Consider the following 17,352-nt stretch of genomic DNA (forward strand, 5'->3'; position numbering starts at 1 on the left):
TCAAATCCACTTGATTCCAGTCAAATTGGTACACGACAAATAACCATCGGGGCGAATTACTGCGTTCAGCCGGGAATGGAGCGTTGGCGCCTGTTCATCCCGTTTGGATTATTCCCGCTGCCTGTAATCACTTACAGCCGCTTCATCCCATGTCCAGCGTCTAACAGGCCCAGGGGGAAGCGCTGTGGGAGGCAGGAAAGTGGCGCGGCGGTTCGCGTTGCCGCGTTGTCAACCTGACCGCCCGGGTTCGAACGCTGCCCATGGCTTTCATGAGTGGCGTGCGATATCCGACCTGCACTTACCGGCATGGTGAAGTGTGGTCAAACAACTCCCATGATTAAAACGGCATGGCGAAGGCCTTCACCCAGCAGTGGATTGACAGAGGGGCCGTACATGGTGAGTTTAATTCAACAAACGCAGGTCAATATTTGCCCTGGAATAATGTAGCCCTCTGGTCACCCTCTCTTGTTTGTTGAGTGATCTGACGATAGCCCTTTTCAGCCCTGCAGCAACTGTCTCATACTGCGTGCAGCATTAATAGCCTCATCAAAGTCGCCGCAGCATCTGTTCACCTCCTTCGCTGCTTTCCAAACGAGAAGTTGAAGGCGGCAGTGAGTCTGGGGCCTCAAGCACCACTGCGACAATGTCGGTGATGAGAAGTGATTGTGCGGAAAGAGAAACTGCCCTCCGTGAACTTTCATGGGAATGTTCGTTACAGAGGGAAAGCAAGAGATGTTGAGTCGCAGCGAAGGTTTTTGATGGATACGTGGATTAGAGGATAGGTTGGTGACATCATCAAAACTATTAAGACAACTAAAGTTGTCTTCGGCAGGACACACCACAAGAAGGGGTGATGGGCGATTGTTGAGGGGAATGACGGAGTGGCAGCCTAGGAGTGGAACGCAGCGTCCCAGAGGATGTCCACCGGTGAGACGGAGCGGAGAGTTGGGGCGGTGAGATCAGCTCATGTTCAGGTGCTGGGTGGACAGTTATATCGCAAGATCACGATAAGTGGCAACGTCTTTGAAAGGCCTTCCTTTCGCAGTGGATTTAGCCATAGCTGCTGATGATGAAATAAATCGGAGGTGCAGAGATGGGTGCGGAGGTGGTCGGCTCAAGGTCCGTGGAGCCGGACTTCAACAAAACAATAAAAACGGAGCTTCTGCCTTCCAGTGCTGGTGCATGTTGACAATGCTGCAAGTGTTATTATTGGTCATTTGAAATCCGGAAAAGGTGTAAGCTCGAGCACAGAGGTGTAATGAGGAGGCCATTGTGCAGGGGCGGGGAGGGCATGTTGCTGAGAGAGACATTGGAGCGGCAACACTATAGCAGCACTTGCCCCAACAGTCTGTTGAGGTTATACGGGAGATCTTTGTCTTTGGAGTGGCACCCCCGAGGTTATCAACAGAAAAGGCCGCAAGGCGGACAATGGTATGGGGAGATGCTCGGACTTTAAAGGTGGGGGGGGGGGGGGTTGACGGTGCGACAGCTGGAGGAGTCTGATTGTCTTCTGCGATGGCGTCGTGTTGCGGTGGCATCGGCGACGTGGTTATCGATGACCTTTCTCGCCTTGATTCGTCTTTGCTTGGGATGCAATTCAGTGTTGATGCCGCGGGGTGGAATATGTGCCGACTTACTCACCACTGGTGGTGTGCCAAAATTATAAATAGGCTAACCTGACGGTGAATGTAAGCTTTGGAAGGTCACTCTCACAGCTATCCAACACGCACACACACACACACACGTACTTACGTGTGTGTGTGTGTGTCCTCATTTCTAGTACTGTGACACCGGTGTCAGGCCCCCTAAGTGGAGAGTTCGGGTTAGAGCCCCCTAAGTGGAGAGTTCGGGTTGGAGCCCCCCTCTTGTGGATGATTGGAGCAAAAGCCCCCCTAAGTGGAGTGTTCGGGTTGGAGCCCCCCTCTTGTGGATGGTTGGAGAAAAGGCCCCCTAAGTGGAGAGTTCGGGTTGGAGCCCCCCTCTTGTGGATGGTTGGAGAAAAGGCCCCCTAAGTGGAGGCAGCAGCGTGAGCCAGCAATTGCAGGGCTGCGCCTTCACCTTTACCACCATTCTGCAAGAATAAATACTAATTGTATAATTATGGTTCTTAAAGTAATTGTTTTATATTTGTGTAAAATTATTGTTTTTGTTCCCCGTGATATTCTTACCTCCTCGTGCATCCTGAATAAGTATTCCGTCTCACTCGTATTCATCTCATCGCAAGTGCCAGCCCTCGACCGTATGTTCACTTCGCTCCCCACTATGAAGCACACTCGTTTCATGGCGCTGCTGTTAAGCATGTTGCGTGCGTGAATTTTTAATGCACGTTAGGGCCTTGGTAGCCCTTCCGACACTCTCGTTTGTGGCATCGTTTACACAATGATGGTATCCCCCCCCACCCGCCGCTGTCGTGAGACATGGTTAAAGTACCTTTAATTTAGCTGCTCGAGGGTTGGATGATTACCTTTAAGGGAGAGAACAAGATTAGGGGGTAGGATTAAACCAAACAGCAATTTGCCAAAGCGTGGCTTTTGGAACACAGATGCCACTTAACCACCAGTGGCGAGCTCTGCAGACGCTCGTGAAACCGGCTCACGCGACTGTACATGTCATACCGTGCGTGCTACGCGTCGGTGTCACGGGTGTTCCCCCGATATCAAGTATCGCTAAATAACACGTGCAGTAGCTTTTGCTCGTGTTTCCGATGTAATGTGAATTGTCTTCGGCGAGTACCAGGTGCCGGTGTGTGTCAGCCCTGGGGAGAGCCAGCCATCCAACCACCATTTGTGCGCAGTGCAGGCCTTAATAGGTGTTCGCTAACAGTCGTGCGCCCCAGCAGTCTGTGAGGTTACGTAGTAGCGGACGCTTGTTGTGTGCGCGAGTGCGATTGCATGCGCACGTGTCGTGATGTTTCTTGGTAAGCACGGCTTGCTCCGGTTTGCTTTTGTGTGCGTGTGGGATGGTGCCCACCAGTGGCCAGCTCTGTTGGTGGTTACTGTTTTTTGTGCCTCTTTGTCTGCACCCATCTCCAGCACCCCCCTCCCCACACCAGCTGCCTTCTCCCGCCACTCTCGCCAGGGGAGAGACTGGCACAAAATGCCACCGCCAAATATAAAAGCCTTGATCCCAGCGGGAGCAGATATCTCAAACAAAGTAACAGGACGGAATGAACGTCGGTCACCGGTTTGCTTGACTCGATCTAACAGTCGGCCTTCTCGCTGACGTCAGGCCACGAGTCGTGACAGTGCCGGGCCGTGATGGGGCTCGGCGATTAGCACGTTCACCTCTTGTTGCAGAGATTCCCGGCTTGGATCCGGCAGGCCGACGTGGTGATGATACTGCCGTTGCGTGCTCAGCACCGTCTGATTCGTAGTGGATATGTCGCCCGTCTTGATGCGCAAACTCCAGAATATTGCGCTCACTTCAGTTGGCAGTCGACATTCCAAGCGGACTGCTGATCCTCAAAGGAATCGCGCCCCCCCCCCCCCCCCCGTGATCCATGGTTCAAACAAATCACTCGAGTCACCGGTGTGCAGTTTATGCGAATGGTGTCACGAGAGGTCACGCGTTTGGCGCAACGGTCCTCCGCTGACTGCGTGATGAATGAATGAACGTTAAAGATCCCCTGACAGCATTCAAATCGAGTCGGCCTTTGTGTGCCGGCGCCACGCTCCAAATTTGGGACTACACCTGGCAAGCATTGGCCCCAGACTGTCACAATAATGCCCACTTGCAAGCCGGGTGATGTCACCTTGTGCTCACAGGGACAGTTGCCACTGGGGGTGCCCGTTCCATTGTTGTGAGATGAGATGCAAAGCGCTCTGAGACGCGCCCCACAGTCGTATCACTCAAGTCGTGTTTCACCAACACCGAGCCTTGCCCTCACCGAGAGTGGACTCTTCACTCACCGGGACCTCCCTCTTCAATTGTTGGTAGCGGCCGGGACCCACGCTTGTGGCGGTGCGATGAGACCCCGGTCATGTCGGTTCCGATTACAACCCGCCTCCGATTGCAAGCCAGTTGGTTTCCAGTCGACTTGGTGTGTCGCACAGTAACGTATGCCACTGACGTGTGGATCAGAAACATGGGCAAAAACTGAAAGGTTCGCAAAGAAGCACAGAGAGGTGGAGGCTTAGAATTAAGACTGAGAGACAGGAAGAGGACACGCGTGGATCGGAGAATGAGCACAAGTTGGAGACATCACATTGGCTGTTAAGAAAAGTAAGCGGGATTGGGTAGCATGCGTCCATGGTGGAGACTAACAGCAGTGCCAGCAAAAGGAAGGGTAGATTATTATTATTGTTCACGCGGAGTATTAGGCCAAACTAGTGTATACGTGTCTGCTGGATGAAACATATCTGGATGCAGTTTCACTGGCTGGGTGGCTGGTGTCTCTGTGTCCCCGGCTAAGTAGCTAGTGTCTCTGTGTCACCGGCTAAGTGGCTAGTGTCTCTGTATCACCGGCTGGGCGGTGTTGTCGTTGGGTCAGGGCGAGGCCTGGCGATGTCCCTGCCCAGCACGAGCGGCCTCGAGCCGACGGCGGCGGGAGGCGCCACGAGCCCCGAGCTGGAGGCCCTTTGCTCGCTGCTCGCCTTCCCCGAGGAGGTGGCCGGCGTTCTGTGGGAGCGCGAGGTCGCGCTGTACCGCAACGTTTCTCCCGGCTCCTACCTCGCCTTCCTCACCGCGGACCTGTCCTCGCCCGCCGCGACGGACTCCGTCCTCGCCGGCCTGCGGGGGAAGCGTGGCAGCGACGCGGCGCCAGCCGAGCAGCAGCAGCAGCAGGGTGGCGGCCCGCGGCCAGAGGACGCCATCCAGGCCCTGGTGGACTGGTTCAACGAGGTATGGGGAGATGGTTGCTTTTGTGTTTAGTTTGTTGTCTTTCCCCCGTACCTCCGATTGGCATGGTTGGCTATTTAGGGGGCGAATGAAGTTCAACAAACACACATACACCCTCACGGTTGGTCCCAGACTCAGAAACAAATCCCAGTGTTCATGACAACACTGGATGATTAGTAGAACTGACGATTGGAGAATTGAACAAAACGTTGACACCTGTTTAATTATTTTAGTTTAATTTGATTCCCATGCTTTTCTGCAGTCAATCGCGCGCGCCCCCCCCCCCCGCCCCCCTAAACACCGGGCGAAGAAGTAGCGGCAGAGCAATAAATTGGTGAAAGTATCGGGGTAGGGGAGCTTCAATGCGTTGACGAGCCATCGAGCCACCTTGCACGTAGTCAAGGTTCTGTGTTCCAAGTCTCTTGGTAATTACTGCAGGGAGCTGCCAGAGGCCACTATCCCCTGCAAAGTATGGACTGCTTATGACTCCGGTCCGTCACCTTTAATAGAAGACCATCAACATCGCCGTTTCTATTAAAACAAGATTTAACTAAACGTATTTTAACAAAGTACAATAAACATTCTTCCTACCTTTTTGTTGAGCTCTCCCACGCTGCGGACATTCACGCATTGTTCACCCTCCGTGTTGCATCATGCCCCTTCCCCTGCTCCTGTCCCTGTCCCGGTGAAGGTGAGCACGTGGGTCACGTGGCTCGTGCTGGCCGCCCCCTCCATGGAAGAGAAGCGGCAGACGTACTCCTGCCTGGTGCAGGCGGCCTATGCCTGCTACCACAAGAGGAACTACCACGGCGTCGCCGAAATCCTCTCCGGCCTCAGGTCATAACTTCGTGTCCTCGCCTTCAACCTCGCCCTCTTTCTCTCATCTTGACCTTGAACCTCTCCACAACATAATACGACTCCAGACAGCGAGCGCAACGAGTGCAGTCGAAGCGGACACGATAGACGTTGCTTCCTTCTGTTCGCACGAGGCTTGTGCTTGTGCTACACAAGTTTCACGCCTGGACCGGGCCAGTTCTGTACCTCACCTAGCAATGTTGCTTCATAGCTGTGCAATGATTCACTTCCCCACAGTTTGTTTAAGTGTCACGATTTGAGCGATGCGATTTTATTCTGAAATTAAATTTTGTGTTGTTATGCCTCTTTGGTATTGTGTAGCCTATGACTTTTCCTGTTTGATCCACGAGCCTCTGCTATGATGGGTTGATTCGAGTCCATTATCTCCCCTCCGATCCTCGTGGTGAGCAGGTCCCGCAAGGTGCTCAAGATGTGGCAGTTCATGGAGCCCTCGGACATGCAGGCCGTGCAGAGCCTGAAGCAGGCCATGTCGGTGCTGGGCTCGGTGGAGGGCTACGCCCGGGCCCTGCGGCGCACGGCGCCCGGCCGCCCCACGCCGCTGCCCTTCTGCGGAGTGTTCCTGCGCGAACTCGCCGGGCTCATGGAGTGCGGCCCCAGCCTGCTGGTGTGCGGGCCTCCCGGCGCCTCCGGCGGCAGCCCTTTCCGAGACGCGGCCGGCCCCCGCGGCAGCCCCGGCACCCTGCGGGTGAGCGCCCCCCCCTCCCCCCCCCCCCCCCCCCCCCCCCGTGTGACGTTGCTCGCGGCTCCGTCCGCTGTCTCCGTCCCTCTCCGGAGGGAGTGCAATCGCGCATTTGTGACTTCCAGTTGTTGTTTGCCGTGATGGTGATGAGCCCCAGGATGTAACTTGACCCCCCCTACCCCCCCGCGTGAACCCTGGAAATATTACAATTGCAAAAGTCTGTGCTAAATATTAGCATTTTGGTGGATGGGCACTGAAGTGGTCAGCATGGCCATCGCAGGGCGACTTTACACCGAGTGAAGGCGTCATGTCCAAACCGGCAGACTTACTTACCTAGGTCGAGTGTGCACTCGGCTAGAAAGTGTTTTTTTTATGGAATCCACAGAATTCATGAGCAGCATGGTGTGCCTGTGTCATTCTAAATCCAAAATACAACTATATTATCACACTTAAACCCAATTAAAACCCTGACTGTGATTTCCACGGTCCCCTTTACAAGACCGATAATACATCTCAATGGGTTGCCTCTGGGTGATGAGAGAACATACATCTTATAACATGTAGAGAAAAACATTGACAACTATCATTTAATGACATATGTGGCCTAATCCCACATCACATGGATGGAAATTAAATGTATTGACTGCAATTAGGGGGCCATTATGTAGGCTATTTCTTTAATCCGGGCCTGCTATTACTGGTAGTGGATTTTGGGATGACTGAAAATTAGACATTAACTTGTATCCAGTGATACAAAGAGATGGTACTCGCTTTTAGAACTGAAGTGTTAGAAAAAGTGTTTGGCAGTGCCAACTACAGGGCCTACCACCGCAGGCTGTTGCCCAGTGAGGGCTGGGTTTTTCCGGCCAATTGTACAGTGCCTGTGAAGCACTTTGGGCCTTGGGGAGGTTTCAAGGGGCAGGGCAGGTGGAGGAGAGGAGGCTCGCGAGGGGAAGGATTTTTGTTTAGCCACTCCTGGCACACAGCCAAATCCCACAGCCCTGCTGGCAGTGGCGAGAGTGAAAATTGAAACCGGCATCACAAAGCGCTCACACGGGCATCGTACACTGGCTGGGTTGTGTGATGTACGGTCGTTCTGGTTGTTTCGTGACTGTTGGATTTTGTTAATTGTTTAAATGTACAAGGTTTGTTTGGTGAAGATCAGGTTTTGCTGTTTCATGCGGTATTGGTAGTGTGGTGCCAACTTGTTCGCTTAAATAATAATGTATACATGGCAAGACTAAATTGCTTCAATACTTACACAGTTTCATTACTTAATAATTGCATATTGAAGCAATGGATTTCTTGGAAATTGCCTTGATTAGCTATCAGAGCCTCGGTTGTATAACTTCGTATCAAATGTGCAGCTGCGATGTAATGGGCACGTGGAAACTGTCATGTGTTGATATTTCAATAACATTTTGAAGAATTATGCTGCACAGTGTCCCTGTGCAGCCCGTCTGGTGAGGCTGTAGTTTGGGTCTCGTGGTCTGTGTGTGTGTGTGTTTGGGTGTGTGTGTGTGTTTGGGTGTGTGTTTGGGTGTGTGTGTGTGTTTGGGTGTGTGTTTGGGTGTGTGTGTGTGTTTGGGTGTGTGTGTGTGTTGGTATGTTTGGGTATATCGAACCCGGTGACCCGGCCAACACTGGTGACGATTATTTGAACCGGTCCTGGGTCTCCCCTAGGTCGATTCAGCCTCAAATGAGTACCTGTTACGATGTGTGAACATCGCCACTGGGGAGACAAAGGCGGCCGGGCGTGGTGTTGGCCACCCACCCCCCCTTGTATGCCGTACCAGCCTTTTATACAGTAGGTGGTCGCTAACAGCACTTGTCCCAACAGTATATTAAGGCTATATGGGGGATCAATGTCTTTTTTTCTTTGTGTGTTGGAGTACAACACCAGTTTCATATCCAGCTCCATCGCCTCGTCGCGAGTCTACTGATTTTCAGTGTGCGCTTCCCTGTTTAGGCCTGCCCACTGTCGCTGGTCTCTGGATTTAATGCACACTGCCCACTTCTCGTTGACATTTCAATTTTTAGAAAAGTCTTTGCCAAGGCAATCCAATGCCACACTTCGTCAAGCAGAATGTAGAGTAATAGGTATTACCCCCGAGCAGTTCTGAATTGTAATGATTTTAGGTGACAATTTGAGTCGACAGTGATTTATCTTTGTCTCATTTTTACCGTCGAATTTTTTTCACTTGGAAATGTTTTCCATCTTTGTTTAGATTTGTTCACTCCATTATCCTAAATTCACTTTAAACTAGTTCAGTCAAACCATAGTTCAGTAAAATTATTAAAATCACACGCATGGCTCTGAAAATGCACCTGTCCACGAGATAGCCTATGGATCGTAGAACATTGCTGATGACGGATTTGTTAGCATTAACAATTGCGTCTGAATGTCATTGTGTGGCATTCTTGACACTGACCTCACGTAATGCTGCTCAGCCACCTCAACCACACACACGGCGTTTTAGCAGCCAAGTGGTACCAATTGCCTCGGTAGATTTGCTACACCGCTCGTATGTATGCGTGTATGTATGTATGTACGCTTGTATGTATGTATGTACGCTTGTATGTATGTATATATGTACGCTTGTATGTATGTATGTACGCTTGTATGTATGTATGTACGCTTGTATGTATGTATGTACGCGTGTATGTATGTATATATGTACGCTTGTATGTATGTATATATGTACGCTTGTATGTATGTATGTACGCTTGTATGTATGTATATATGTACGCTTGTATGTATGTATGTACGCGTGTATGTATGTATATATGTACGCTTGTATGTATGTATATATGTACGCTTGTATGTATGTATGTACGCTTGTATGTATGTATATATGTACGCTTGTATGTATGTATGTACGCTTGTATGTATGTATGTACGCTTGTATGTATGTATGTACGCGTGTATGTATGTATATATGTACGCTTGTATGTATGTATATATGTACGCTTGTATGTATGTATGTACGCTTGTATGTATGTATATATGTACGCTTGTATGTATGTATGTACGCGTGTATGTATGTATATATGTACGCTTGTATGTATGTATATATGTACGCTTGTATGTATGTATGTACGCTTGTATGTATGTATGTACGCTTGTATGTATGTATATATGTACGCTTGTATGTATGTATATATGTACGCTTGTATGTATGTGTGGTCACCGATGTGACCGGGAAAGGACAGCTGCAGAGTGTGTCAATAACCACCCCTGAAAACCAGAATTAACGTTAGAACTAAAGTCTAGCTTTATAGCGGACAAGAGTATTAGCGATCAAATTCGTATTGTCAGATAACTTAGGACAGAGTTGGGAATATCGAGAGAATGTGTGGATTGTTTGTATACTTGAAACATGACGATTGCTTGTGTTGCAATCGAAACTTCGTATTCTATTATTTAATTTATTTTCTCTCTGCGTGACTTTACCGAAAGAACCAAAGAGTAATTCCTGCAGTCACGAAAGCTTCAAATCAAGTTTGAAACGAGCGTTTCGCTTCCGTTTGGGGAGAAGTGCCAGGGGCGTTTGTAATTGTCGTTGTGGCGTTTCTTGCAACATAGGCCAGCTATGACGAGACTCAGGCTTGCGTGCGACTTGGAGGAGAGACACCACCGAGTGGTTCGAGACAGGGCCAGGGTGTCCAGCAGGGCCAGAGAATTTGTCGCCCACGACATCCCTTTTTGTACTGGCTCTGTGTTGTGGTCTCTGAAAACGTGGACAGGACATGCGATGGGGAAAAACCCGGAATCATTGCGACGATGCAGGGATAATGGGACGACCTCTGCAGATTCACTGCCAGTGCCAAGCTCGACCAGGTGTTCCCAAAAACCACGGACTCGGTAGAACCAGCAGAATGTGCAGGAATCACGTTGAGCCTTTTGCCCCCCGCTTCATTCGGAGTTTCTCCAGTTTTCTGGAGTTCACTGGCGTTCCTCAAAAGATGCAGAGATTCAAAGTGTGCAAGAGCGCCGAAGGGTGGTCAACACATCTACGCCTTTATTTAAGGAACGAAACAGTAAGACTTCTCCACAAATCTGGCTATCGCCTGATGAAGCTAGTTGTAATTACTGGCAAAATGTCGTACTCACTTTGTAAATGTTGTGGCTTGGCTCTCCAACACACCGGTGTGCAGTACTAGAGACGAATTGGCATGTTCTGTTTACGTGACAACCCTTACTAGTTGGCTGTGTCGGATGGTGGCAGGTTTTAACGACACATTTATATATATATCTCCCCCATTAACACAACTGACGTGCTTGCGTTCAGCAGTTCCATTGCTGGATTATTTTTTCCGCCTGAGGACGACCGCTTGTGTTGCGATCGAAACGTCGTGATATATTATTTTTTGTTTTATTAAATTTTTCTACCTACGTGACTCTACCGAATGAACCAAAGAGTATGTATATATTTACGCGATCTAACCCAAAAAACTCTATTATGGACATCCAATGTGTCTTTGCCAGCTAAAGTAAAGAAAAATTGAGAGGATATACAGATTTGATGTGGACCGTGGGATTTGGTGGTGAATGTCGCAGTGTTACAGAGCTCCACTGAGTGCGGCGCTTGCCGATGGAGGTGAACTCTGGCGTGGATTGTCCACGGTCAATGGTGAATGAGCACCACTCGGTGAGAAGTTGCAATTTGCTTGTGCTGTGGAGGGAATGCAGAGGTTCCATGCGCTGAACCAAGACCACCACCAGACACCAGAGACCCGTTTTCTCATTTGAGCAGAGAAAGGCAACTTTAGTTTTTAATTTTAAACCACACATTCTTGGGCGGAGGGTTGATCAAATGCCAAATGACATGCTTTGTGTAGCGACGTCTAAGCAAGCGAGCGTTGCAGTGATGGATGATGGCAGAGCAATCTGTGTGGCCTCGTGATTTTAGGAGAGTACGGAGGGTGGCCAGTACACACTGATGTTGGTGTTGTTACTTGTCCCGGTGCTCTGACCTTGGCCTGTGAGATCCCACAATGTGACTTCTCACAGCCTCGAATGCTATCAAGGATCATAGTTTTGCTTTGCTCAGCTTCACGAGTAAATTATCCTTAAAGCTGTTGTCATGACCATTGTTTCTGTTCTCAATTACGTTAATTTAATTAGATTTGGCAGCAAATTAATTTTGGTAACACACACCGAGCTACTCAAAGTAAAACAATACATGGGAAAGTAGTATTTTTTAATATACGTTTCAGCGTGAGCATTTGTAGTTGTTGCAGTCAGCAACATTGGCAGAGAGCCCGGCTGGTTGATATTGAACCGATCGACACCCCCATGGGATTGAAGTGGATGGAATCCCGCACCTGTTGAGAATTTGAGAATGAGAGTGCAAGGTGTCGGCTTCCTCCTCATGGATGCAAGTCGCTGTTCTGGGCCCCGAACTGAGATGGCCATGGCCATGGCATTTTGTTCCACTTCCAGTTTTCTATTACAATTGGAAATATTCAGAAATCATATTGAAAATACCAAATGCCAAACGAGGATTTTAACTTTGGGACCCTTTCGCCAGTACCAATATGCTTTTAAGAGTTTGGGACTTGCCAACTCATGAATGATCGTTTTCACGTAAAAAAAATGCATGTTATGTAAATCCCCCGCACCTCCGATAAGCATGATTGGTTACGTACGGTGAAAAAGAAGTTCAAAATACATAAATACAAATGTTGGTGTTTGTGACAAAAGAAAATTGATGAGCTGTAGTGATCGAATACTCACTCAGCCACTGCAAAACTAACTGCAATGCCAGGACGTGAAGGAAGAACCCATGAAATAAGTTGTCGCCCTGTCGAATGCAGGTGGCCTCTCACACTCTGTTCGCGGCATTACACGAATCCTGGCCTTGCCCTACGCCGCTCCAGACTTAACCCCCCCCGCCCCCCCCCGGAGTCCTTTGAATTCCGCGAATGCCAAGGCTGGCTTCAGTAGACTCGGGCGGCATTACAGTTGCATTGCTAGGAATCGCGAGTGTGCCTCAGTGGACATCGATAAACTCCCACAATTACGATGATTACATTTCCTCTCATTGCTATGACGCTGCATTGGGCAAGATGCAACAAAAATTATCGGCATTTTTGAAGAACTGCATTGTGGTCCGCTTGCCTGAGGTCACCATCACAATCGATTTGAGTGAATGTGACTGACGGACAGGCAGCAGTGAGACAGAGATATACTTCTGTGGTCCGGTTTCGTCCTTATTAGGACTTATCGGTACGGTACAGTCACCAATGCTCACTACTGTGAAGTCTGCCTCTGGGAACCGTCTTTGTAGAGTACCCCGTTCTACACTGTGGGGCCCATCAGCTTGGCTAATTACAACAACAATCAAATCTGTCTGATCTACTGCTGGATGAAGGCCTCAACAAGCCGCCTCCGCCACCTCCCATAATCCTATCTTACTTTGGATTAATAGAGCGCCTTCTTTGCTCGTGGTGCTTAACATACTTTATAAAACCGTACGATAAAATAATGATTTAGATGCCATGAGCTGTAACAAATTGTCAATTAATAGCCGGTAGCGAACATTGCCAAACTCAAACTTTCAGCTGTGCGGCTAATGCTTCGGATTAGAATGTTTGGTATGTTTCTTGGAGACGCGACATTTTTCCCAACATGTTTTACAATCCATGAGCCAAGTTTAACACATTTTGCCATAAGCGAAGTCGATGGTAATTCATCAGTAATCACTTAAACTGAATGAATTTAAAAGCACAGAGCAATGTAATCATTAGCCACAATTCAAATACTTTACACAGTGACAATGAAGTGAGAAAATAATGTTTTAAAAGTTTGCATGTACATGCATATTGCAAGGTTTATAGTCGGCAGCCATGATCAATCCACTGGTGGATGAAGGCCTCACCTGTAGTACTATATATATAGTAGTACTACTATATGTAGTAGTACTACTATATGTAGTAGTACTACTATATGTAGTAGTATTATATGCAGCATACACTAAGCATACATGTTTGTACCCTGCATGTAGTCGCATTCTTCTCTGTAAGGGCAGCAGGGTGGCACAGTGGTGACGCCTGTGCCTCACAGCAAGAAGGACCTGGGTTTGATTCCCAACTTGGGCGCCTTCCTGTGTGGAGTTTGTATTTTCTCCTCCTGTTCTGCATCGGTCTCCTCTGAGTTTTCAGATTTCGCCCCATAGCTTAAAAAAATCGTAATTATAACATGCAGCTGCCATTGGTCAGAGATCAAAATGCTGAAAAATCACCTGCAAATGTGGCACCGTTGGGTTCACACAGCGGCGATATCGCCCCCCTCCCCCCTACTGCCAACAGTTGTCCGGACCCTCCTGAAAAAGACTTGACGAGGCTTTCGTGCGTCAACAAGCAGAGTGCCGATCATGAATTCGGCTTCTGTGTCTTCCATCCCTCCGAGCGTAAATCTCGCAACGTTTCTGCACCGCACGATCAGCGCCAGTGCCGATACTTCGCGGCGAGGTCAACAAAACGATTCGCCTGTTTGTCGACAAAGTCGACGCATCGTGTCGGCGAAGCTGTGCCACGTGGCGGTCACGGGCAACATGTGCATCGTGTCGACACGGTCACATCCACACAGCGCCGAAGGATGCGAGAAGCCCAATTGTGTTGAGTCCCGTAGCCGCAGCTGCACAGTGTCCACCCCCCCATGCATTGGAATGCCACTGAACAGGTATGGCGTGTGCACTGTAGAGCCTTCATCAACAGCTCATGTTGTGATTTCATTTCGAATGCGCACGTCGTCCCACGAGGGGTCGGCTATTAAGTTCCTAATCGCAGGATCCAGAACCCGCCATCGCCGCAGGTTCACCGGACTCGCGAACCCTCTCGACCCACCGGCTGCTTTACATTCTCTCTTTCTCCGGCTTCCATCCGTGACCGGGTTGAGCTGGAAATTGCATCGGCGACGGCACAGCCGGCATTGTGAGCACGTGACGCTTGCACGAGAGTGCCGGGCAGCACCGTTTTTCGAGATGTATTTTGTTCCCCCCCCACTTGCTCGCACGTCCCGGGTCTGTCGTGGTTGCGCACACACAGAGATCTTTCCACAGAGGAGGTCCCATTGAGATTTTTTGTTACCGAAACCTTTTTTTAACTCTCGTGAACGCTTCAAAGTGAAACTTTTTTTGAATGCATTCACGCACTCACCGCGCAAACTCCGGGGTGAGTGCATATTGGCATTTACAGCCATGTGTGTCCAACTCCACTGCTGGATGAGGGCTCCCCCGTGCTGCGGCCGGGTCGTGGAGATGGTCGACCGTCGCTTCAGCACGCTGGACAGGGCGGCTTGGTGAACGTGGGGCGCATAGACGTGGCGCCATAGTACGGTCCAACACACAGCCACCTGTGGCGATGGGGTGTGTGCGCGGTGCTCGCCCATTCAGGCCCTATGCAGGCCAAAACCTGCTTAGCTTCCGAGGTCTGACCGAGTGACGTGGATGAAAGAAAACTCAGTTATTGGGGGAGACAGCATCGTGTGCAAGATGCACAGTCGCTTGATAATTAATTACTCATTCTCCAGCAAATATTGCATTATTACGGTTGTGTCGTGTGTGTGTGAACGTGCTTCACGTGACATGTGCTCTGCTAGCTTTGCGGTTGCACTCCGTGCCACTCCCACACTGGCTCGCAATGATGGCCCCTCACTGTGTCACTTTACGGCCCTCTCTTGTAAATGTCGTCAGGCCAAGCGTGTCGTGCTGTTGTGGACCGGGAGGTCGGGGATTCGTTGTTTGCGGTGGGACGATGTTTTGATGGCTATTTTGTATCGGTTTCTCACGATTGGCGGTGTCGCCGTCAGCCCGGGGCAGCGTGTTCAGGGTGTATAGTACGCAGGGGATTCCTGGGGGGTTAAACGTGATCCGTGTCGCAGCGTCACAGCGATGGCCGCGTGGTGGGCGAAGTGACGCGGTGCTTAGCGCACCGCACTTTGAACCTGGCCCCCTGAGTTTGATTCCCAGGCACGGCTCACGTGAGTGGCGAGTGATATCGGAGCCGATCCTGGGCCCTGCTCCTTCACTAACCGGCGTTGACCAGTGTGGTGAAGTATGGTCAAACAACCCCCCGCAGCGGGGAGGCCATTCGGCAGTGGATTCACGAAGAGTTATAGTCGAGATGCTCCAGTGAGTGTCACAACCACACGGCGGTGAGAGGCAGTGAGTGTCACAACAACACGGCGGTGAGAGGCAGTGAGTGCGCCTTTCCATATGAGCAGGAATGCCACTTCTGGATTTACAAGGCTGCCATGTAATTTCGCAAGCCAGCAGATTGTTTACATTGTCTAGTGCATTTGTATTATTGGCATGCAGTTTAATGTTGTTCAAAAGATCCTTAACTTGGTCGGATAAAGATAACAAATGTTCAATGGCTCCCAAGGGGTGGGCGGGAGTCGTCTGTGGTCCAGTAGACGTGCCGCCAAGCCGAGCGTGCCTAATGCAGCCCACGGTTGTTGTCTGTACGACTGATTTATTGCCCCCCAAGTCGATTAGACTTCTTTACGACTCTTTCAAGGCACGATGAGCTGAACCCCGAAACACTTTCATCATCCTCCGCCAGACTTGTGTCTAGCGTAGCCTGCTGCGCGCAAGATGCGTGCACGACGTTTGTAGCTTGGGCAGATACAGACCCTCCACGTAGCCATCGACAACGTGAGGGCAAGAGCTGTTAGCGAGCGCCTATGAAGGCCGGCACGGCGCACACGAGAGGGTGGGTGGTCAGCACCACGCTCGGCCGCCTTTGTCTTCCCAGTGCTGATGGTTAAGTACCAGAGGTGTGGACTCGAGTCATGTGACTTGGACTCGAGTCAGACTCGAGTCATGAATTTGATGACTTGCGACTCGACTTGGACTTGCATAACAATGACTTTGTCCCACCTATGAGATGTGGACTCGACTCATGTGACTTGGACTCGAGTCAGACTCGAGTCATGAATTTGATGACTTGCGACTCGACTTGGACTTGCATAACAATGACTTTGTCCCACCTCTGTTAAGTACTAGGCTAGGGCCAGGATCGGTTTAAATATTCACCACTGTTATTGGTCATGATCCGGAATCGAACTCTGGTCGTCAGATTCGCAGCACAATGCGCTGACCACTACACTACCGCTCCCCACTGGACGTACGTGACTATTTAGGGTAAGTGCGGGCATTTTAGTAACGCAATACTCATAAATGACGTTTCGGAGGTACGAAGCGCCCTTTGTGTAAGATTAAGGGACCGTGTGGGCAGTCGTTTACACGACTAGGGGACGAGTCGGCGTCGCGAGCGTCGTAGCGGCGGGCACGTCCGCTCGCGAGCCACCTCCACGTTGCACGGGGGGGGGGGGTCACCGCTCTGCGCGGCGACTCCCGGAGCTCTGCCGCCGTGTCTCGAGTCACGAGGGAGAACCATTGTGTCGCAGTTCATGGCCGACTACGCGGGCGAGGCGGGGTTCGTGAGACGGGCCGGCCTCGACGGGCTGTGCAACCGCGACAAGGCGTCCGAGGTGTCGCGCCTGCTGGCCGTGGTGGCGGCCTGCCGGCGGGGCCTGCTGGCGGCACGGGGCCCGGACGGCGACCCCTCCTCGCCGCGGCCGCAGCACGCCGCCTACCCGCCCGCGAACCCAGCGGGCTGCAAGTACGGCGAGCGCGGCCCCTCTCCTCTCCCCGCCTCGTGCATTCTTTGTCGTTGTGCGCCCGACGCTATGCCGATTGCGTCACAGGACGACGGATCCATTGGGAACGGCCCACAGGGGTGGATATCAAAGAGCTACTTCTAAAATCTCTTCTTCAAGTTACCACCGGTCCTCACGGTAGAGGAGAGTAACATTTAACATTTTCCCACTCTGCGATATGTTCAGTACATGGGAATCAATTCAATATTTAATTATCATAGCTGAAATTTGACAAAAGGAACCCAATTGAACGTGATGTTTGTGTTTTTGTGTTATCATTGGTGACTGCTGA

General features: G+C 50.5%; 1 protein-coding gene across 3 annotated transcripts in view; it reads left to right on the forward strand.

Annotated features, from left to right (window-relative positions):
* The window catches only part of PLCE1 (phospholipase C epsilon 1), a 66,867-nt gene that overhangs the window by 19,321 nt on the left and 30,194 nt on the right, over window positions 1–17,352 (forward strand). For all 3 annotated transcript variants that reach the window (XM_078861746.1, XM_078861748.1, XM_078861747.1), the window contains exons 3-6: window positions 4,490–4,839; window positions 5,528–5,673; window positions 6,103–6,397; window positions 16,809–17,023. In XM_078861746.1, the coding sequence (XP_078717872.1) occupies window positions 4,490–4,839; window positions 5,528–5,673; window positions 6,103–6,397; window positions 16,809–17,023 (1,006 nt within the window). The remainder of the gene's footprint in view (window positions 1–4,489; window positions 4,840–5,527; window positions 5,674–6,102; window positions 6,398–16,808; window positions 17,024–17,352) is intronic.

The sequence above is a fragment of the Lampetra fluviatilis genome, chromosome 12, assembly GCF_964198595.1.
Source record: "Lampetra fluviatilis chromosome 12, kcLamFluv1.1, whole genome shotgun sequence".
Taxonomy (NCBI): Eukaryota; Metazoa; Chordata; class Hyperoartia; order Petromyzontiformes; family Petromyzontidae; genus Lampetra; species Lampetra fluviatilis.